The sequence below is a fragment of the Bombina bombina genome, chromosome 1 (assembly GCF_027579735.1).
Source record: "Bombina bombina isolate aBomBom1 chromosome 1, aBomBom1.pri, whole genome shotgun sequence".
In the NCBI taxonomy this organism is placed as follows: domain Eukaryota; kingdom Metazoa; phylum Chordata; class Amphibia; order Anura; family Bombinatoridae; genus Bombina; species Bombina bombina.
Window position 1 is genome coordinate 1,102,526,300 of NC_069499.1, and position 22,606 is coordinate 1,102,548,905.

At 42.2% G+C, this 22,606-nt stretch overlaps 1 protein-coding gene across 1 annotated transcript in view; it reads left to right on the forward strand.

Moving 5' to 3' along the window:
* TRPC4AP (transient receptor potential cation channel subfamily C member 4 associated protein) overlaps positions 1-22,606 on the forward strand; it is a 288,555-nt gene that overhangs the window by 155,957 nt on the left and 109,992 nt on the right. Inside the window, exons 10-11 of the mRNA XM_053696832.1 lie at positions 12,143-12,274; positions 14,529-14,573. Of these exons, the coding sequence (XP_053552807.1) occupies positions 12,143-12,274; positions 14,529-14,573 (177 nt within the window). The remainder of the gene's footprint in view (positions 1-12,142; positions 12,275-14,528; positions 14,574-22,606) is intronic.

The following is a 22,606-nucleotide window of genomic DNA, read 5'->3' on the forward strand; positions in this document are numbered from 1 at the left end:
GCACCTTGGACCTTCAAACTAGCTTATGTATTCCCGCCGTTTCCTCTCATCCCCAGGCTGGTAGCCAGGATCAATCAGGAGAGGGCATCGGTGATCTTGATAGCTCCTGCGTGGCCACGCAGGACTTGGTATGCAGACCTGGTGAATATGTCATCGGCTCCACCATGGAAGCTACCTTTGAGACGAGACCTTCTTGTTCAAGGTCCGTTCGAACATCCGAATCTGGTCTCACTCCAACTGACTGCTTGGAGATTGAACGCTTGATCTTATCAAAGCGAGGATTCTCAGATTCTGTCATTGATACTCTTGTTCAGGCCAGAAAGCCTGTAACTAGAAAAATTTACCACAAAATATGGAAAAAATATATCTGTTGGTGTGAATCTAAAGGATTCCCTTGGGACAAGGTAAAAATTCCTAAGATTCTATCCTTTCTTCAAGAAGGTTTGGAGAAAGGATTATCTGCAAGTTCCTTAAAGGGACAGATTTCTGCCTTGTCTGTGTTACTTCACAAAAAGCTGGCAGCTGTGCCAGATGTTCAAGCCTTTGTTCAGGCTCTGGTTAGAATCAAGCCTGTTTACAAACCTTTGACTCCTCCTTGGAGTCTCAATTTAGTTCTTTCAGTTCTTCAGGGGGTTCCGTTTGAACCCTTACATTCCGTTGATATTAAGTTATTATCTTGGAAAGTTTTGTTTTTGGTTGCAATTTCTTCTGCTAGAAGAGTTTCAGAATTATCTGCTCTGCAGTGTTCTCCTCCTTATCTGGTGTTCCATGCAGATAAGGTGGTTTTACGTACTAAACCTGGTTTTCTTCCGAAAGTTGTTTCTAACAAAAACATTAACCAGGAGATAGTCGTGCCTTCTTTGTGTCCGAATCCAGTTTCAAAGAAGGAACGTTTGTTGCACAATTTGGATGTTGTTCGTGCTCTAAAATTCTATTTAGATGCTACAAAGGATTTTAGACAAACATCTTCCTTGTTTGTTGTTTATTCAGGTAAAAGGAGAGGTCAAAAAGCAACTTCTACCTCTCTCTCTTTTTGGATTAAAAGCATCATCAGATTGGCTTACGAGACTGCCGGACGGCAGCCTCCTGACAGAATCACAGCTCATTCCACTAGGGCTGTGGCTTCCACATGGGCCTTCAAGAACGAGGCTTCTGTTGATCAGATATGTAAGGCAGCGACTTGGTCTTCACTGCACACTTTTACTAAATTTTACAAGTTTGATACTTTTGCTTCTTCTGAGGCTATTTTTGGGAGAAAGGTTTTGCAAGCCGTGGTGCCTTCCATCTAGGTGACCTGATTTGCTCCCTCCCTTCATCCGTGTCCTAAAGCTTTGGTATTGGTTCCCACAAGTAAGGATGACGCCGTGGACCGGACACACCTATGTTGGAGAAAACAGAATTTATGTTTACCTGATAAATTACTTTCTCCAACGGTGTGTCCGGTCCACGGCCCGCCCTGGTTTTTTAATCAGGTCTGATAATTTATTTTCTTTAACTACAGTCACCACGGTATCATATGGTTTCTCCTATGCAAATATTCCTCCTTTACGTCGGTCGAATGACTGGGGAAGGCGGAGCCTAGGAGGGATCATGTGACCAGCTTTGCTGGGCTCTTTGCCATTTCCTGTTGGGGAGGAGAATATCCCACAAGTAAGGATGACGCCGTGGACCGGACACACCGTTGGAGAAAGTAATTTATCAGGTAAACATAAATTCTGTTTTTATGAACAGATCCCTTATAACAAATAACACAAAGAATACATATACATATAAGGTATAACTATGAATGCTAAACATGTCCATGGAATATATGACTCAAATTCCTGTTGATCTGCAAGCTTGGTATATTATTTAAGGTGGTGTGCTGAAGGGACCTACACCCCAGATTTTTGTCTGTTTAACGGGTGCAGCACTGAAGCCCAGATGGGGGATCGCCTTGTATAGAGTATTGGGACAAGCTTGAAGGGGCTAAATTCTTTAAAGATATATAATCCGTTAACTCTTTGAGGAAGGTTAGATTGAAGACTTTTTAAGGCAGAGGTTATTCTGGTTCTGTCATTGAAACTTTGGTTTAGGCCTTTAAACCTGAGAAAATGATTATTTCACAAGGTTTGAAAGGCTTTTATTTTCAGGTGTGTGGAACATTGGTTCAGTTGGCACTCTTACAATTCCTAGAATTCTTCAAGTTCTTTGGTATGGTTTGGATAAGGGTATAGACTGGTTCTTTAAAGGGTCAGATCTCTGCTCTTTCTTGTTTCACAAGAAGATTGCTAAATTTCTGCTTCAGGGTCAGTCTCCTAAACGGATTTCTGCCTACTCTACCAGATCAGTTGCTACTTCATGAGCCTTTAAGAATGCGACCTCTGTAGATCAAATTTGCAAGGCAGTTACTTTGTCTCCATTACATATCTTTTCTAAATTCTACTTTTTTTATATTTTTGCTTCTTCTGAAGAAGCTTTTTAGTAGTTAAGTCCTCCAGGCAACTGTTTCTGGGCATTAAATATTAATGTGTGTGTGTGTGTGTGTGTGTTTTCTGCATTTAAATAAACAAAATAAGCTAATCATTCAATCTATTTGGAATAGTATGTCTGGTCCCACCAAGATTATTCGTGAACACCACAGCTTGGGTATTGGTTCCCATGGATCACCGACTCTCACCCTCTTTATGAAAGATAGTATAATGTATGCTTACCTGATAAATTTCTTTCATGGTGGTGAGAGTCCATGAGCCACAACCCATTATTTCTTTTTCAAGATACGATGAGTCCACAGATCCTTACTTGTGGGATTACGCCTCCTGGTCAACAGGAGGAGGCAAAGAGCACCACAGCAGAGCTGTATAAATAGCTCCTCCCTTCCCTCCCAACCCAGTCATTCTCTTTTGCCTGTGTTAGTAATGGGAAGAGGTAAAGTGAGGTGTTAGTTTAGATTCTTCAATCAAGAATTTTTTTTATTTTTAAAATGGTGCCAGTGTGTACTATTTTATTACAGGGTGTAGCCGTATTCCTTGTTGCCTCTTGATAGCAGAGCTACAGGTGGCTTTAAAGCATTGGGAACTGGTGGGATTAATTTTTCACTGCGCCTCTCATACTGTGTGCTGCCCTTCTCATGATAGCCTTAGCAATTACTAACTAAGACCCTATATGTCTCCACAGAATGGCAGGAAGGAAAGAAGACTTCTTCATAACTGTGGGACCCTTCATGCTGTCGATCAGCACCAAGGTATGTGCAGCTTTTAATTTCTGGGACAGCACTAACTTAGAAGCTGCTGCAGATTGTATTTCTCTGACTCCCTTAGTTTAAGTTACACCTCAGGGCTTCTCTACTGTTTACAAGGGAAGATGCGGTGGGGACAGGTCAGAACAAGGAGCGCTCAGGACACAAGTGGTCACTATCCTTTTTCTTGTGAGAGCGCAGGTAGACTGTGGGCTGGATGCTGGGGACCCTAGTTCCGGAGCAGAGGTGTTCTTACGCTGAGACTCCAGTGTAAAAGGGGTACTTGTTTTGTGATCCGGAGAGTTTTTTATGCATACGGAGTAAATATACAGTGACTGCAGTGGCTTGTCAATCAAACTTGCACACTGTGTAGACTTTAATCAGCAGCTGTTCATGCTCAGGCGCAGTCCAGTACCTCCGCAGCTTTGACTGCGATTACTCTACAGGACATAGCTGCTGTTATGTCTTCTACACTTTCAGAGGCGTTATCTGCCTTCCCCGCATTGCAAGGCAAACGCAGAAGGAAAGACACTCTCGTGGCCACTACGGCTTCTGATGCTTTAATTGCGATATCAGACGTACCGTCACAGGGCTCAGAATTGGAGGCCCTATCTGAAGTAGAACTTTCTGAATCTGACAGTGCTCTGCTTCCGACGGATTCAGAAGTGGTTTCTTTCCGGTTTAAGCTGGAACACCTCCGCCTGTTAAGGGAGGTTTTGGTGACTCTGGATGATTGCGATTCAATTGTAGTTCCTCCAGAAAAATTGAGTAAGTTGGACAGATATCTAGAGGTTCCTTCTTATTCGGATGTTTTTCCAGTTCCCAAGAGAACTTTGGAGATTATTGCAAAGGAATGGGAGAGACCAGGTATTCCATTCTCTCCTCCCGTTTTCAGAAAGATGTATCCTATAGCGGATGCTATCAGGGATTCTTGGCAGATGATTCCTAAGGTGGAAGGCGCTATTTCCACTTTAGCTAAACAAACTACTATCCCTATTGAGGATAGTTGTGCCTTTAAGGACCCTATGGATAAGAAATTAGATGGTCTCCTTAAGAAGCTTTATGTTCATCAAGGGTTGCTTTTGCAACCGGCGGCCTGTATTGTCACGACTGCGGCTGCTTATTGGTTTGATGCCCTGGAAGAATCTCTTAAGACTGAGACTTCTTTGGAAGAGATACAGGATAGAATTAAAGCTCTTAAGTTGGCTAATTCTTTTGTGACAGATGCCTCTCTGCAAATTACCAGATTGGCGGCTAAGAGCTCGGGGTTTTCCATCTTAGCACGTAGAGCCTTGTGGCTGAAATCTTGGTCTGCGGATGTGTCATCCAAGTCTAAACTTTTGACTATTCCTTACAAGGGGAAGACCATGTTTGGTCCTGACTTGAAGGAAATTATTTCTGACATCACGGGAGGCAAGGGTCACCTCCTCCCTCAGGATAAAAAATCTAAACAGAGGGGTCGACAGAGTAATTTTCGTTCCTTTCGCAACTCTTCCTCTTCCACTAAACAGGAAGGGAGCTATTCTCAATCCAAGTCCACGTAGAGACCCAACCAGGCTTGGAACAAGGGCAAACAGTCCAAAAAACCCGTTGCTGCACCCAAGTCAGCATGAAGGGTTGGCCCCCGATCCGGGACCGGATCTAGTAGGGGGCAGACTATCCTTTTTCGTCCAGGCTTGGATAAGAGACGTTCAGGATCCTTGGGCAATAGATATAGTGTCTCAGGGATACAAACTGGAGTTCAGAAACTCTTCCCCCAGAGGAAGATTTCTTCTTTCTCGATTGTCTGTAAACCAGATAAAGAGAGAGGCGTTCTTACGCTGTGTAAGAGACCTCTCTTCCATGGGGATAATCTGTCCAGTTCCAACTCAGGAACAGGCACAGGGATTTTATTCAAATCTGTATGTAGTTCCCAAAAAAGAGTGAACTTTCCGACCTATCTTAGATCTCAAGTGTCTAAACATGTTTCTCAGAGTCCCATCCTTCAAGATGGAGACTGTTCATACCATTCTTCCATTGATCCAGGAGGGTCAATTTATGAGTACCCGTGGATCTAAAGGATGCTTATCTTTATGTTCCCATTCACAGAGATCATTACAAGTTCCTGAGATTCGCCTTTCTGGACAAACATTTCCAGTTTGTGGCTCTTCCTTTCGGTCTGGCCACAGCGCCCAGAATTTTCACAAAGGTTCTGGGGTCTCTGCTGGCAATTCTAAGACCGCGGGGCATTGCAACGGCGCCTTATCTGGACGATATTTTGATCCAGGTGTCCTCTTATCAGCTGGCAAAGTCTCATACCGACCTTGTCCTTTCCTTCCAGAGGACTCACGGGTGGAAGGTAAATCTGGGAAAGAATTTGATTCCACAGACAAGGTTACCCTTCTTGGGAACTCTAATCGATTCTCTTTCCATGAAAATCTTTCTGACAGAGGTCAGGAGGGTAAAGCTCATAATGACATGTCGAGCACTTCAGTCCAATCCTCGGCCGTCAGTGGCTCAGTGCATGGAAGTAATTGGATTGATGGTGGCAGCAATAGACATCATTCCGTTTGCTCGATTTTCATCTCCGGCCTCTACAACTAAGCATGCTCAGACCGTATTAGGAATGGAGATTATACCGATTTGTCTCCTCAAATAACTCTAGATCAGGAGACAAGGGACTCTTCTATGGTGGTTGTCACTGGATCATCTGTCCCAGGGGACATGTTTCTGCAGACCCTCATGGGTGATAGTGACATCAGACGCCAGTCTACTAGTATGGGGAGCAGTCTGGTATTCTCTGAGGGCTCAGGGTGTATGGACTCAGGCGGAGTCTCTTCTTCCAAATCAACATACTGGAGTTGAGCGCCATATTCAATGCACTTTAGGCTTGGCCTCAGTTGGCTTTGGCCCAATTCATCAGGTTCCAGTCGGACAATATCACGACTATGGCATATATCAGTCATCAGGGGGGAACAAGGAGTTCCTTAGCAATGACAGAAGTATCCAAGATAATACAGTGGGCAGAGTCGCACTCTTGCCATCTGTCAGCTATCTACATCCCAGGGGTGGAAAACTGGGAAGCGGACTTTCTGAGCAGACAGATGTTTCATCCGGGAGAATGGGAACTCCATCCGGAGATATTTTCCAGCCTGGTTCTCAGATGGGGCAAGCTGGAGTTGGATCTCATGGCATCTCGTCGGAATGCCAAGCTTCCGAGATACGGGTCCAGATCCAGGGATCCCCAGGCCGAGCTGATAGATGCCTTGGCAGTTCCCTGGTCTTTCAGCCTAGCTTATGTGTTCCCTCCATTTGCTCTCCTTCACCGGGTGATTGCTCGAATCAAACAGGAGCGGGCAACGGTGATCCTCATCGCTCCTGCGTGGCCTCGCAGGACTTGGTATGCTGATCTGGTGGACATGTCATCTCAGCCACCGTGGAGGCTCCCATTGAGGAAAGACCTTCTCATTCAGGGCCCCTTCCATCATCCGAATCTAGTTTCTCTGCAACTAACTGCTTGGAGATTGAACACTTGATTTTGTCTCAGCGTGGTTTTTCTTATTCGGTCATAGATACCTTGATTCAGGCTCAGGATTTTGTCTTTTCTCCAAGAGGGATTGGAGAAGGGGTTGTCAGTAAGTTTGGTTTTCTTCCTAAGGTTGTTTCAAATAAAAATATTAATCAGGAAATTGTTGTTCCTTCCTTGTGTCGTAATCCTTCTAAGAAGGAGCGTCTGTTACACAACTTGGACGTGGTCCATGCTTTGAAGTTCTACTTACAGGCGACTAAGGATTTTCGCCAATCATCTTCATTATTTGTTGTTTTTTTCTGGGAAGCGTAGGGGTCAGAAAGCTACGGCTACCTCTTTCTTTTTGCCTGAAGAGTATCAGCCTCCTGAGCGAATTACGGCTCATTCCACTAGGGCTGTGGCTTCCTCGTTGGCATTCAAAAATGATGCTTCTGTTGAACAGATTTGCAAGGCTGCGACTTGGTCGTCTCTTCATACTTTTTACAAATTTTACAAATTTGATACTTTTGCTTCTTCTGAGGCTGTTTTTGGGAGAAAAGTTCTTCAAGCAGTGGTGCCTTCCGTTTAGGTCTCTGTCTTTTCCCTCCCGTTTCATCCGTGTCCTATAGCTTTGGTATTGGTATCCCACAAGTAAGGATGAAATCCGTGGACTCGTCATATCTTTGTAAAAGAAAAGTAAATTTATGCTTACCTGAGAAATTAATTTCTTTTACGATATGACGAGTCCACGGCCCACCCTGTTGTTTTAAGACGGATTTATTTTTTGTAAACTTCAGTCACCTCTGCACCTTTGGCTTTTCCTTTCTCTTCCTAAACCTTTGGTCGAATGACTGGGGGTGGAGGGAAGGGAGGAGCTATATATATACAGCTCTGCTGTGGTGCTCTTTGCCACTTCCTGTTGGCAGGAGGTTAATATCCCACAAGTAAGGATGAAATCCGTGGACTCGTCATATCGTAAAAGAAATGTAATTTATCTGGTAAAAATAAATTTACTTTTCTGCCTGAATTGAAGGAAATCATTTCTGACATTACAGGAGGTAAAGGCCATGCCCTACCTCAGGATAAGTCTGTTAAGATGAGGGGTAAACAAAATAATTTTCTTTCCTTTTGGAATTTTAAAGGAGGACCCTCTGCTTCCTCTTCTTCCACAAAGCAGGATGGGAATTTTACCCAATCTAAGTCAGTCTGGAGACCCAACCAGAACTGGAATAAAGGTAAACAATCCAAGATGCCTGGTGCTGCTACTAAGACAACTGACAAAATCTCACACGGACAGTGACAGTGTTGTCTTTCCTGAGAACTCACGGTTGAAAGGTGAACATAGAGAAGAGTTCACTAGTTCCACAGACAAGGGTTCCTTTCTTGGGAACTCTGATAGACTCAGTAGCTATGAAAATATTTCTGACGGAGGTAAGAAAATCAGATTCTAAATATTTGCAGAGCACTTCAGTCCATTCCTCGGCCATAAGTGGCTCAGTGTATGGAGGTCATTGGATTAATGGTATCGGCAATGGACATCATTCCGTTTTTCTCGCTTTCATCTCAGACCACTGCAGCTGTGCATGCTCGGACAGTGGAATGGGGATTATGCGGATTTATCTCCTCAGATAAATCTAGATCAAGAGACCAGAGACTCTCTTCTTTGGTGGTTGTCGCCGGATCATCTGTCCCAGGGGACTTGTTTCCGCAGACCATCGTGGGTGATAGTGACAACGGACACCAGCCTTCTGGGCTGGGGTGTAGTCTGGAATTCCCTGAAGACTCAGGGTGTTTGGACTCAGTTGGAGTCTCTACTTCCAATCAATATTCTGGAACTGAGAGCAATATTCAATACGCTTCAGGCGTGTCCTCAGTTGGCTTCGGCCAAATTCATCAGATTCCAGTCGGACAATATCACGACTGTGGCATATATCAATCATCAGGGGGGAACAAGGAGTTCCTTAGTGATGATAGAAGTATCCAAGATAATCCGATGGGCGGAGGCCCACTCTTGTCATCTGTCAGCAATCTACATCCCAGGAGTAGAGAACTGGGAAGCGGATTTTCTAAGTCGACAGACCTTTCATCTGGGGGAGTGGGAACTCCACCCGGAGGTGTTCGCTTCACTTATTCTCTGTTGGGGCAGTCCGGAATTGGATCTGATGGCATCTCGACAGAATGCCAAGCTTCCAAGATACGGATCCAAGTCGAGGGATCCTCTGGCCGAACTGATGCCTTGGCGCAGTGCCTTGGTCGTTCAGCCTAGCTTATGTGTTTCCACCATTTCCTCTCCTTCCTCGCGTGATTGGTCGAATCAAACAGGAGAGAGCTTCAGTAATCCTGATAGTGCCTGCATGGCCACGCAGGACTTGGTATGCGGATCTAGTGGACATGTCCTCTCTGCCACCGTGGAAACTTCCTTTGAGACAGGACCTTCTCATTCAAGGTTCTTTCCAACATCCAAATCAATCTCCACGCAGTCAGCTGCAGAGAAAATAGAACGCTTGATTTTATCGAAGCGAGGATTCTCTGATTCGGTCATCAATACTTTGATACTGGCTAGAAAGCCTGTCACTAGAAAAATAATATCTTTATTGGTGTGAATCCAAGGGTTACTCATTGAGTAAAGTTAGGATTCCCAGGATTCTGTCTTTTCTCCAAGACGGACTGGAGAAAGGGTTATCAGCAAGTTCCTTAAAGGGACAAATTTCTGCTTTGTCAATTCTGTTTCACAAACGTTTGGCAGATGTTCAGTCTTTTTGTAAGGCTTTATCTAGAATTAAGCCTGTATTTAGACCTATTACTCCTCCCTGCAGTTTGGATTTAGTTCTTCGTGTTCTTCAAGGGGTTCCGTTTGAACCTATGCATTCTATAGATATTACATTGTTATCTTGGAAAGTTCTGTTTTTGGTTGCCATTTCTTCTGCACGAAGAGTTTCTGAGCTTTCAGCGTTGGTGTAATTCGCATTATCTCATTTTTCATTCTGATAAGGTGGTTTTACGTACTAATCCTGGATTTCTTCCTAAGGTTGTTTCGAACAAAAATATTAATCAGGAAATTGTTGTTCCTTCCTTATGTCCTAATCATTCTTCTAAGAAGGAGCGTATGTTGCATAATCTGGACGTGGTCCGTGCCTTAAAGTTTTACTTACAGGCAACTAAGGATTTCCGTCAATCATCTTCATTATTCATTGTTTATTCTGGAAAGCGTAGGGATCAGAAAGCTACGACTTACCTCTTTCTTTTTGGCTAAGAAGTATAATCATACTGGCATATGAGACTGCTGGACAGCAGCCTCCTGAAAGAATTACGGCTCATTCTACTAGGGCTGTGGCTTCCACATGGGCCTTTAAAAATGATGCATCTGTTGAACAGATTTGCAAGGCTGCGACTTGGTCGTCCCTTCATACTTTTTCCAAATTTTATACTTTTGCTTCTTCTGAGGCTGTTTTTGGGAGAAAAGTTCTTCAAGCAGTGGTGCCTTCCGTTTAAGTATCTTGTCCCTCCCTTTCATCTGTGTCCTGTTGCTTTGGTATTGTATCCCACAAGTAAGGATGAAATCCGTGGACTCGTCGTATCTTTTAGAGGAAAAGGAAATTTATGCTTACCTGATAAATTGATTTCTTCTACGATACGACGAGTCCACGGCCCTCCCTGTCAATTTTATACAGATTATAGTTTTTATTATCTACAACTTCAGTCACCTCTGCACCTTTTAGCTTTTCCTTTCTCTTCCTATAACTTTTTGTCGAATGACTGGAGGTGGAGGGGAAGGGAGGAGCTATATATACAGCTCTGCTGTGGTGCTCTTTGCCACTTCCTGTTAGCAGGAGGTTAATATCCCACAAGTAAGGATGAAATCCTTGGACTCGTCGTATCGTAGAAGAAATCAATTTATCAGGTAAGCATAAATTTCCTTTTTGTATTGCTTTCCTACTTTTCTTCTTTTTCTGGCATGGCTATACTTCAGACTAGTTTCCAGAAAGGTGGAGGGGTTTTAAGGGCTCTTGGAGTTTTGGGATTTTTGCTGCCTCCTAGTGTTTAGTAGTATAATTCCCAGGAGTATTGGATTAGTGGACTCTCTCACCACCATGAAAGAAATGATCAGGTAAGCATAAATAATAATTTTACACCTGACTAGCTAAAGACTTATACTGGAATAGAGGTTACTGCTTTCTCTGTATACATAACTTAAATCCTGTGCTGTCATGTCTAAAAACATTTTTTTATGTTGCTACAGTAACCTTGACAATATATGCAGTTCAAATTAAGTGATCTGCTATTTTAAAAATGTATTGTGGGTAACTGGATCATTCAGGTCTCATTTGCTTTCAGCTTAGTGAAAAAATTAGATTCTCAGTTGTAGCTATAACTAGAATTTCATTGTTGCCTGTTCTTTCTGAAAAGATCATTTATAACTTATGACTTTTGAAAGAAGACTGCAGTGCTCATTTTACAATCCTATATTAATCTGCACTATTACACTTAAAGGGACACTCAAGTCAAAATTAAACTTTCATTATTCAGATAGAGCATGCACTTTTAAACAACTTTGCAATTTACGTCCATTAACAAAATGTGCACTTTCTTTTTATATTTAAACTTTAAGTCACCAACTTGTACAGAGCATGTGCAAGAATTCACAGAATACACGTATATGCATTTGTGATTTGCTGATGGCTGTCACATGGTACGTGTATGCATTTGTGATTAGCTGATGGCTGTCGCATGGTACAGGGGGAGTGGAAATAGACAACATTTAAAATTGTGTAAAAAAAAAAAAATCTACTCATTTCAAGTTCAGACAAAGTGCTATTGCATTGTCTTATCTTGCATTTGTTGATTATGCAAATCTACTTTGACTGGTCCTTTAAGCCTAGAATATGACTGCAAATAAGATTGCATTGATCAACAGAACAACCCATTAAAACCTTATACTTTGAGAAAATACCAATTCGCATTCAGATAATTCACTGTGACTGTAAAAAGTATATGAAACAGGATAAACAAACTGTTGCATAAGATACATATATGAATCTGACTCCTTATCACTAAGGATGCGAAAACCTAGTTTACTTTGCTGTAAGCTGTACAGGCTTGGTTGTTTAACATGCATCTTTCCATGTCATGGGTAGCTCCTTTATAATTAATTACCCCTGAGCTGGCAAGACTCTCTCCATATATTGAAGCATGTGAAATGGATGTTCTCTTCAGAATTCCAGCGTGCTTGGGATTTCTGGGAATTTATTCCCTACTCCTGTCCCCATTTTGTAAAGTGGGTAGTGAGGGGTAGTCTTTTTAAGATCCATTTTGTGTCTATATAAATGTTTTCATTCCACTTGTGACATAAGATTTCCCATGTATGTTACCTATTTGATGAACTACAAACAAGATGAGTGATACTTAATCTTGATTTTTGTTTTTACCATTCATGCTAGGTTCATAAAATGATAGCAGAGTTCAAACTCATACCTGGCCTGAATAATCTGTTTGACAAGCTAATTTGGAGGAAACATTCTACATCTACTCTTGTTCTTCATGGACACAACCAGAATTGTGACTGCAGTCCGGTGAGTATCCATTTTTTATTTACATATTTCTTCTACAAGATACGACGAGTCCATGGATTTCATCCTTACTTGTGGGATATTATCCTCCTGCTAACAGGAAGTGGCAAAGAGCACCACAGCAGAGCTGTGTATATATATATATATATATATATATATATATATATATATATATATATATATATATATATATATATATATATATATATATATATATATATATAGCTCCTCCCTTCCCTTCACCCCCAGTCATTCTCTTTGCCTGTGTTAGTACTAGGAAGAGGTAAAGTGAGGTGTTAGTTTTAGTTTCTTCAATCAAGAAGTTTTTTTTATTTTAAATGGTACCGGTGAGTACTATTTTCCTCAGGGAGATATGGAAGAAGATTTCTGCCCTGAGGTTGATGATCTTAGCAGATGTAACTAAGATCCATGTTGGTTCCCACAGAGCTTCTGAAGGTAGTACAAGAGAAATCTTCAGTGTGGAGAACGGTTTCATGCTACAAGCAGCATTGAGGTATGTTCAGTCCTTTATTTCTGAGGAGACTTGGTATATCAGAACTGGTTGACATTTTTTTTCCCTGCAAGGACCTGTAAACAAAGGGTATTACTGAAAATCCTGTGTTTATTTTTTTGACATAGTACTGGGCTTAAGGCAGCATATATAAAGGATTTATTGCAGCAAATATAAAGGGACACTGGGAGAGGCAGCTTAACGTTTTTTTATTTGAAAGATCAAATAATCAGTATGGCTGTATATTTGTTGTGCTTAGGGGACCACATAGCTTTATTGCTAACCGCTTCCCATGCGGTTGTACAGGCTAATGCGAACGTCGTCCATGATGGACGGGGCCTATTTTTGCGCGCTCAGACCCGCAGTTTATTCTGAGACGGCAGCAGGCATTAGCTCCGGTTGGGCCTAAACTGATGTTTTGTTAACCGGATCGTTGTCGAGTCATTTTGCTGTACCCTGGGGGCAAGTAGGCGCCACAGCAGAGCTGTGGCGAGGTGCAGGGGTCATTTTTTCAAATCAAATATATGTTTTGCTATAAATATCTTTTAAAGGTTAATTTCACCCTTTGCTCTTAGGGTGCAATAATTTTTGGCACGATTGAATATGTAGTTAATTATATAGCGTTATTTAACGTTTTTAGGCAGTTTGGGAAAAATTGTGCGCTTTTTTATTTCTTAAAGGCGCAGTACACATTTTTCAAAAAATTGTTTAAATCAATAAATAAAGTGTTTAACGACTATTGTGTCTGACATTGAGGAAACTCATTGCTCTATGTGTTTGGAAGCCATTGTGGAACCCCCTCTTACATTGTGTACTTCTTGTACTGAAAGGGCCTTACATTGTAAAAAGCATATTTTAGGTAAAGAAAGTGTGCCTAAGGATGATTCTCAATCTGAAGAGAATCAGGTTATGCCATCCAATTCTCCCCAAGTGTCACAACGTTTAACGCCCACACAAGCGACGCCAAGTACCTCTAGTGCGTCTAATTTTACTCTGCAGGAGATGGCTGCAGTTATGTCAACTTCCCTTACAGTGATATTATCTAAATTACCAGTGTTACAGGGTAAACGCAGTAGGTCAGGTATTAATGTGAATACTGAATCCTCTGATGCGTTATTGACTATTTCCGATGTACCCTCACAGTGCTCTGAGTTGGGGGTCAGGGAATTGCTGTCTGAGGGAGAAATTTCAGAATCAGGAAATATGTTGCCTCAGACAGATTCGGACGTCATGTCCTTTAAATTTAAACTTGAACACCTCTGCCTGTTACTTCGGGAGGTTTTAGCAACTCTGGATGATTGTGACCCTATTGTGATACCACCAGAGAAATTGTGTAAGATGGACAAATATCTAGAGGTACCTACTTACACTGATGTTTTTCCGGTTCCTAAAAGAATTTCGGAAATTGTAAAAATTGAATCGGATAGACCAGGTATACCGTTCTCTCCCCCTCCTAATTTTAAGAAAATGTTTCCCATATCAGACTCCATTCGGGACTCTTGGCAAACGGTCCCTAAGGTGGAGGGAGATATATCTACCCTGGCTAAGCGTACAACTATACCTATTGATGACAGTTGTGCTTTCAAAGACCCTATGGATAAGAAGTTAGAGGGTCCTCTAAAGAAATGATTTATTCATCAGGGTTTTCTTTTACAACCTACAGCTTGCATTGTTCCAGTTACTACTGCAGCAGCTTTTTGGTTTGATGCTCTAGAAGAGTCTCTGAAGGTTGAGACTCCATTAGAGGACATTTTGGATAGAATTAAGTCTCTCAAGCTAGCTAATTCTTTTATTACAGATGTCGCTTTTCAAATTGCTAAATTAGCGGCGAAAAATGCAGGGTTTGCCATTTTAGTGCATAGAGCGTTATGGCTCAAGTCTTGGTCTGCTGATGTGTCATCAAAATCTAAGCTTTTAGCTATCCTGAGGTAAGACCCTATTTGGGCCTGAATTGAAGGAAATAATTTCTGACATAATTTTCGTTCCGTTCGAAATTTTAAAGGAGTACCCTCTGCTTCCTCTTCCTCCACAAAGCAGGAAGGGAATTTCTCCAACATAGGTGTGTCCGGTCCACGGCGTCATCCTTACTTGTGGGATATTCTCTTCCCCAACAGGAAATGGCAAAGAGCCCAGCAAAGCTGGTCACATGATCCCTCCTAGGCTCCGCCTTCCCCAGTCATTCTCTTTGCCGTTGTACAGGCAACATCTCCACGGAGATGGCTTAGAGTTTTTTAGTGTTTAACTGTAGTTTTTATTATTCAATCAAGAGTTTGTTATTTTAAAATAGTGCTGGTATGTACTATTTACTCTGAAACAGAAAAGAGATGAAGATTTCTGTTTGTAAGAGGAAAATGATTTTAGCAACCGTTACTAAAATCGATGGCTGTTCCACACAGGACTGTTGAGAGGAATTAACTTCAGTTGGGGGAACAGTGAGCAGACTTTTGCTGCTTGAGGTATGACACATTCTAACAAGACGATGTAATGCTGAAAGCTGTCATTTTCCCTATGGGATCCGGTAAGCCATTTTTATTACAGACAGAAAAAAAGGGCTTCACAAGGGCTTTTTAAGACTGTAGACATTTTCTGGGCTAAATCGATTTATATATAAACATATTTTATACTCCATAGCCTTGAGGAATTATTTTAATCTGGGTATTTTGTAAAATAATATCGGCAGGCACTGTTTTGGACACCTTATTCTCTAGGGGCTTTCCCTAATCATAGGCAGAGTCTCATTTTCGCGCCTGTATTGCGCACTTGTTTTTGAGAAGCATGACATGCAGTCGCATGTGTGAGGAGCTCTGATACATAGAAAAGACTTTCTGAAGGCGTCATTTGGTATCGTATTCCCCTTTGGGCTTGGTTGGGTCTCAGCAAAGCAGATACCAGGGACTGTAAAGGGGTTAAAGATAAAAACGGCTCCGGTTCCGTTATTTTAAGGGTTAAAGCTTCCAAATTTGGTGTGCAATACTTTTAAGGCTTTAAGACACTGTGGTGAATTTTTGGTGAATTTTGAACAATTCCTTCATACTTTTTCGCAATTGCAGTAATAAAGTGTGTTCAGTTTAAAATTTAAAGTGACAGTAACGGTTTTATTTTAAAACGTTTTTTGTACTTTGTTATCAAGTTTATGCCTGTTTAACATGTCTGAACTGCCAGATAGACTATGTTCTGAATGTGGGGAAGCCAAGGTTCCTTCTCATTTAAATAGATGTGATTTATGTGACACAAAATTTAGAGAAAATGATGCCCAAGATGATTCCTCAAGTGAGGGGAGTAAGCATGGTACTGCATCATCCCCTCCTTCGTCTACACCAGTCTTGCCCACTCAGGAGGCCCCTAGTACATCTAGTGCGCCAATACTCCTTACTATGCAACAATTAACGGCTGTAATGGATAATTCTATCAAAAACATTTTAGCCAAAATGCCCACTTATCAGCGTAAGCGCGACTGCTCTGTTTTAGATAATACTGAAGAGCATGAGGACGCTGATGATATTGTTTCTGAAGGGCCCCTACACCAGTCTGAGGGGGCCAGGGAGGTTTTGTCTGAGGGAGAAATTTCAGATTCAGGGAAAATTTCTCAACAAGCTGAACCTGATGTGATTACATTTAAATGTAAGTTGGAACATCTCCGCGCTCTGCTTAAGGAGGTGTTATCCACTCTGGATGATTGTGAGAATTTGATCATCCCAGAGAAACTATGTAAAATGGACAAGTTCCTAGAGGTCCCGGGGCCCCCAGAAGCTTTTCCTATACCCAAGCGGGTGGCGGACATTGTAAATAAAGAATGGGAAAGGCCCGGTATACCTTTCGTCCCTCCCCCCATATTTAAAAAATTGTTTCCTATGGTCGACCCCAGAAAGGACTTATGGCAGACAGTCCCCAAGGTCGAGGGGGCGGTTTCTACTTTAAACAAACGCACCACTATACCCATAGAAGATAGTTGTGCTTTCAAAGATCCTATGGATAAAAAATTAGAAGGTTTTGCTTAAAAAGATGTTTGTTCAGCAAGGTTACCTTCTACAACCAATTTCATGCATTGTCCCTGTCACTACAGCCGCGTGTTTCTGGTTCGATGAGCTAGAAAAGGCGATCACTAGTGATTCTCCTCCTTATGAGGAGATTATGGACAGAATCCGTGCTCTCAAATTGGCTAATTCTTTCACCCTAGACGCCACTTTGCAATTGGCTAGGTTAGCGGCGAAAAATTCTGGGTTTGCTATTGTGGCGCGCAGAGCGCTTTGGTTGAAATCTTGGTCAGCGGATGCGTCTTCCAAGAACAAATTGCTTAACATTCCTTTCAAGGGGAAAACGCTGTTTGGCCCTGACTTGAAAGAGATTATCTCTGATATCACTGGGGGTAAGGGCCATGCCCTTCCTCAGGATAGGTCTTTCAAGGCCAAAAATAAACCTAATTTTCGTCCCTTTCGTAGAAACGGACCAGCCCCAAGTGCTACGTCCTCTAAGCAAGAGGGTAATACTTCTCAAGCCAAGCCAGCCTGGAGACCAATGCAAGGCTGGAACAAGGGAAAGCAGGCCAAGAAACCTGCCACTGCTACCAAGACAGCATGAAATGTTAGCCCCCGATCCGGGACCGGATCTGGTGGGGGGCAGACTCTCTCTCTTCGCTCAGGCTTGGGCAAGAGATGTTCTGGATCCTTGGGCACTAGAAATAGTCTCCCAAGGTTATCTTCTGGAATTCAAGGGGCTTCCCCCAAGGGGGAGGTTCCACAGGTCTCAATTGTCTTCAGACCACATAAAAAAACAGGCATTCTTACATTGTGTAGAAGACCTGTTAAAAATGGGAGTGATTCATCCTGTTCCATTAGGAGAACAAGGGATGGGGTTCTACTCCAATCTGTTCGTAGTTCCCAAAAAAGAGGGAACGTTCAGACCAATCTTAGATCTCAAGATCCTAAACAAGTTTCTCAAGGTTCCATCGTTCAAAATGGAAACCATTCGAACAATTCTTCCTTCCATCCAGGAAGGTCAATTCATGACCACGGACATAGTCCTGGCCTTTCTCAGATCTCACGGATGGAAAGTGAACGTAGAAAAGAGTTCTCTATCTCCGTCAACAAGGGTTCCCTTCTTGGGAACAATAATAGACTCCTTAGAAATGAGGATTTTTCTGACAGAGGCCAGAAAAACAAAACTTCTAAACTCTTGTCAAATACTTCATTCCGTTCCTCTTCCTTCCATAGCGCAGTGCATGGAAGTAATAGGTTTGATGGTAGCGGCAATGGACATAGTTCCTTTTGCGCGCATTCATCTAAGACCATTACAACTGTGCATGCTCAGTCAGTGGAATGGGGACTATACAGACTTGTCTCCGACGATACAAGTAAATCAGAGGACCAGAGATTCACTCCGTTGGTGGCTGTCCCTGGACAACCTGTCACAAGGGATGAACTTCCGCAGACCAGAGTGGGTCATTGTCACGACCGACGCCAGTCTGATGGGCTGGGGCGCGGTCTGGGGACCCCTGAAAGCTCAGGGTCTTTGGTCTCGGGAAGAATCTCTTCTACCGATAAATATTCTGGAACTGAGAGCGATACTCAATGCTCTCAAGGCTTGGCCTCAGCTAGCAAAGGCCAAGTTCATACGGTTTCAATCAGACAACATGACGACTGTTGCGTACATCAACCATCAGGGGGGAACAAGGAGTTCCCTGGCGATGGAAGAAGTGACCAAAATCATTCAATGGGCGGAGACTCACTCCTGCCACTTGTCTGCAATCCACATCCCAGGAGTGGAAAATTGGGAAGCGGATTCGTCAGACTTTACATCCGGGGGAGTGGGAACTCCATCCGGAAATCTTTGCCCAAATTACTCAACTGTGGGGCATTCCAGACATGGATCTGATGGCCTCTCGTCAGAACTTCAAGGTTCCTTGCTACGGGTCCAGATCCAGGGATCCCAAGGCGACTCTAGTAGATGCACTAGTAGCACCTTGGACCTTCAAACTAGCTTATGTATTCCCGCCGTTTCCTCTCATCCCCAGGCTGGTAGCCAGGATCAATCAGGAGAGGGCATCGGTGATCTTGATAGCTCCTGCGTGGCCACGCAGGACTTGGTATGCAGATCTGGTGAATATGTCATCGGCTCCACCATGGAAGCTACCTTTGAGACGAGACCTTCTTGTTCAAGGTCCGTTCGAACATCCGAATCTGGTCTCACTCCAACTGACTGCTTGGAGATTGAACGCTTGATCTTATCAAAACGAGGGTTCTCAGATTCTGTTATTGATACTCTTGTTCAGGCCAGAAAGCCTGTAACTAGAAAAATTTACCACAAAATATGGAAAAAATATATCTGTTGGTGTGAATCTAAAGGATTCCCTTGGGACAAGGTAAAAATTCCTAAAATTCTATCCTTTCTTCAAGAAGGCTTGGAGAAAGGATTATCTGCAAGTTCCTTGAAGGGACAGATTTCTGCCTTGTCTGTGTTACTTCACAAAAAGCTGGCAGCTGTGCCAGATGTTCAAGCCTTTGTTCAGGCTCTGGTTAGAATCAAGCCTGTTTACAAACCTTTGACTCCTCCTTGGAGTCTCAACTTAGTTCTTTCAGTTCTTCAGGGGGTTCCGTTTGAACCCTTACATTCCGTTGATATTAAGTTATTATCTTGGAAAGTTTTGTTTTTGGTTGCAATTTCTTCTGCTAGAAGAGTTTCAGAATTATCTGCTCTGCAGTGTTCTCCTCCTTATCTGGTGTTCCATGCAGATAAGGTGGTTTTACGTACTAAACCTGGTTTTCTTCCGAAAGTTGTTTCTAACAAAAACATTAACCAGGAGATAGTCGTGCCTTCTTTGTGTCCGAATCCAGTTTCAAAGAAGGAACGTTTGTTGCACAATTTGGATGTTGTTCGCGCTCTAAAATTCTATTTAGATGCTACAAAGGATTTTAGACAAACATCTTCCTTGTTTGTTGTTTATTCTGGTAAAAGAAGAGGTCAAAAAGCAACTTCTACCTCTCTCTCTTTTTGGATTAAAAGCATCATCAGATTGGCTTATGAGACTGCCGGACGGCAGCCTCCTGAAAGAATCACAGCTCATTCCACTAGGGCTGTGGCTTCCACATGGGCCTTCAAGAACGAGGCTTCTGTTGATCAGATATGTAGGGCAGCGACTTGGTCTTCACTGCACACTTTTACCAAATTTTACAAGTTTGATACTTTTGCTTCTTCTGAGGCTATTTTTGGGAGAAAGGTTTTGCAAGCCGTGGTGCCTTCCATTTAGGTGACCTGATTTGCTCCCTCCCTTCATCCGTGTCCTAAAGCTTTGGTATTGGTTCCCACAAGTAAGGATGACGCCGTGGACCGGACACACCTATGTTGGAGAAAACAGAATTTATGTTTACCTGATAAATTACTTTCTCCAACGGTGTGTCCGGTCCACGGCCCGCCCTGGTTTTTAATCAGGTCTGATAATTTATTTTCTTTAACTACAGTCACCACGGTATCATATGGTTTCTCCTATGCAAATATTCCTCCTTTACGTCGGTCGAATGACTGGGGTAGGCGGAGCCTAGGAGGGATCATGTGACCAGCTTTGCTGGGCTCTTTGCCATTTCCTGTTGGGGAAGAGAATATCCCACAAGTAAGGATGACGCCGTGGACCGGACACACCGTTGGAGAAAGTAATTTATCAGGTAAACATAAATTCTGTTTTTTTCTATCCGATTAATCGGATGATTATGGTCCGATTAATCGGATAGAAAAAAGATTAAAAAAATAAATTCAATTATTCTTTCATGTAATTGGCAAGAGTCCATGAGCTAGTGATGTATGGGATATACAATCCTATTTAACAGTTGTTCCTATGAAGAAACGCAGGCTTCTGTAGAGAGGGGTGGGCGGTACTTGCCAATTCTGAGCGGCCACTTTCATTTCAAGCCTCTGTTTTAAACACGCCTGCTCTGAACATGCAACTACTGCCCACCACTCTCTACAGAAGCCTTCGTTTCTTCATAGAAACAACTCGCTCTATTAAAGGGTTTCACATCCTTTATTAAAGGGACAGTCTAGGCCAAAATAAACTTTCATGATTTAGACAGAGCATGTAATTTTAAACAATTTTCCAATTTACTTTTATCACCAATTTTGCTTTGTTCTCTTGGTATTCTTAGTTAAAAGCTTAACCTAGGAGGTTCATATGCTAATTTCTTAGACCTTGAAGGGCACCTTTTCAGAATGCATTTTAGCAGTTTTTCACCACTAGAGGGTGTTGGTTCACTTATTTCATATAGATAACACTGTGCTCGTGCACGTGAAGTTATCTGGGAGCAGGCACTGATTGGCTAAACTGCAAGTCTGTCAAAAGAACTGAAATAAAGGGGCAGTTTGCAGAGGCTTAGATACAAGATAATCACAGAGGTTAAAAGTATATTATAACTGGGGAATGGGTAATAAAGGGATTATCTATCTTTTAAAACAATAAAAATTCTGGTGTAGACTGTCCCTTTAACGTCACTCTGTTTAATACCTGCATATCATATTTCTTTCATGTAATTAGCAAGAGTCCATGAGCTAGTGACATATGGGATATACATTCCTACCAGGAGGGGCAATGTTTCCCAAACCTTAAAATGCCCATAAATACACCCCTCACCACACCCACAAATCAGTTTTACAAACTTTGCCTCCCATGGAGGTGGTGAAGTAAGTTTGTGCTAGATTTTTCGTTGATATGCGCTTCGCAGCAGGCTGGATCCCGGTTTTCCTCTGTGTGCAGTGAATGTCAGAGGGATGTGAAGAGAGTATTGCCTATTTGAATTCAATGATCTCCTTCTACGGGGTCTATTTCATAGGTTCTCTGTTTTCGGCCGTAGAGATTCATCTCTTACCTCCCTTTTCAGATCGACGATATACTCTTATATATACCATTACCTCTACTGATTCTCGTTTCAGTACTGGTTTGGCTTTCTACTACATGTAGATGAGTGTCCTGGGGTAAGTAAGTCTTATTTTTGTGACACTCTAAGCTATGGTTGGGCACTTTTATATAAAGTTCAAAATATATGTGTTTAAACATTTATTTGCCTTGATTCAGGATGTTCAACATTCCTTATTTCAGACAGTCAGTTTCATTATTTGGGATAATGCATTTGAATAATCAATTTTTTCTTAACTTAAAAATTTGACTTTTTGTCCTGTGGGCTGTTAGGCTCGCGGGGGCTGAAAATGCTTCATTTTATTGCGTCATTCTTGGCGCGGACTACTTTGGCGCAAAAAAATTCCATGTCATTTCCGGCGTCATACTTGTCGCCGGAAGTTGCGTCATTTTTTTGACGTTTTTGCGCCAAAAATGTTGGAGTTACCGGATGTGGCGTCATTTTTGGCGCTTAAAGCAATTAGGCGCCAAATAATGTGGGCGTCTTTTTTTTGGAATAATTTGGGTAATTCATTTACTCCTTCAAAGCGGTTTAAGCAATTATATCCTGTGCCATCTGACAGATTAGAGTTTTGGGACAAGATCCCTAAGGTTGATGGGGCTATCTCTACTTTTGCTAAACGTACTACTATTCCTACGGCAGATAGTACTTCCTTTAAGGATCCTTTAGATAGGAAAATTGAATCCTTTCTAAGAAAAGCTTACTTATGTTCAGGTAATATTCTTAGACCTGCTATATTTTTAGCGGATGTTGCTGCAGCTTCAACTTTTTGGTTGGAAGCTTTAGCGCAACAAGTAACAGATCATAATTCTCATAGCATTGTTAATCTTCTTCAACATGCTAATAATTTTATTTGTGATGCCATCTTTGATATCATTAGGGTTGATGTCAGGTATATGTCTTTAGCTATTTTAGCTAGAAGAGCTT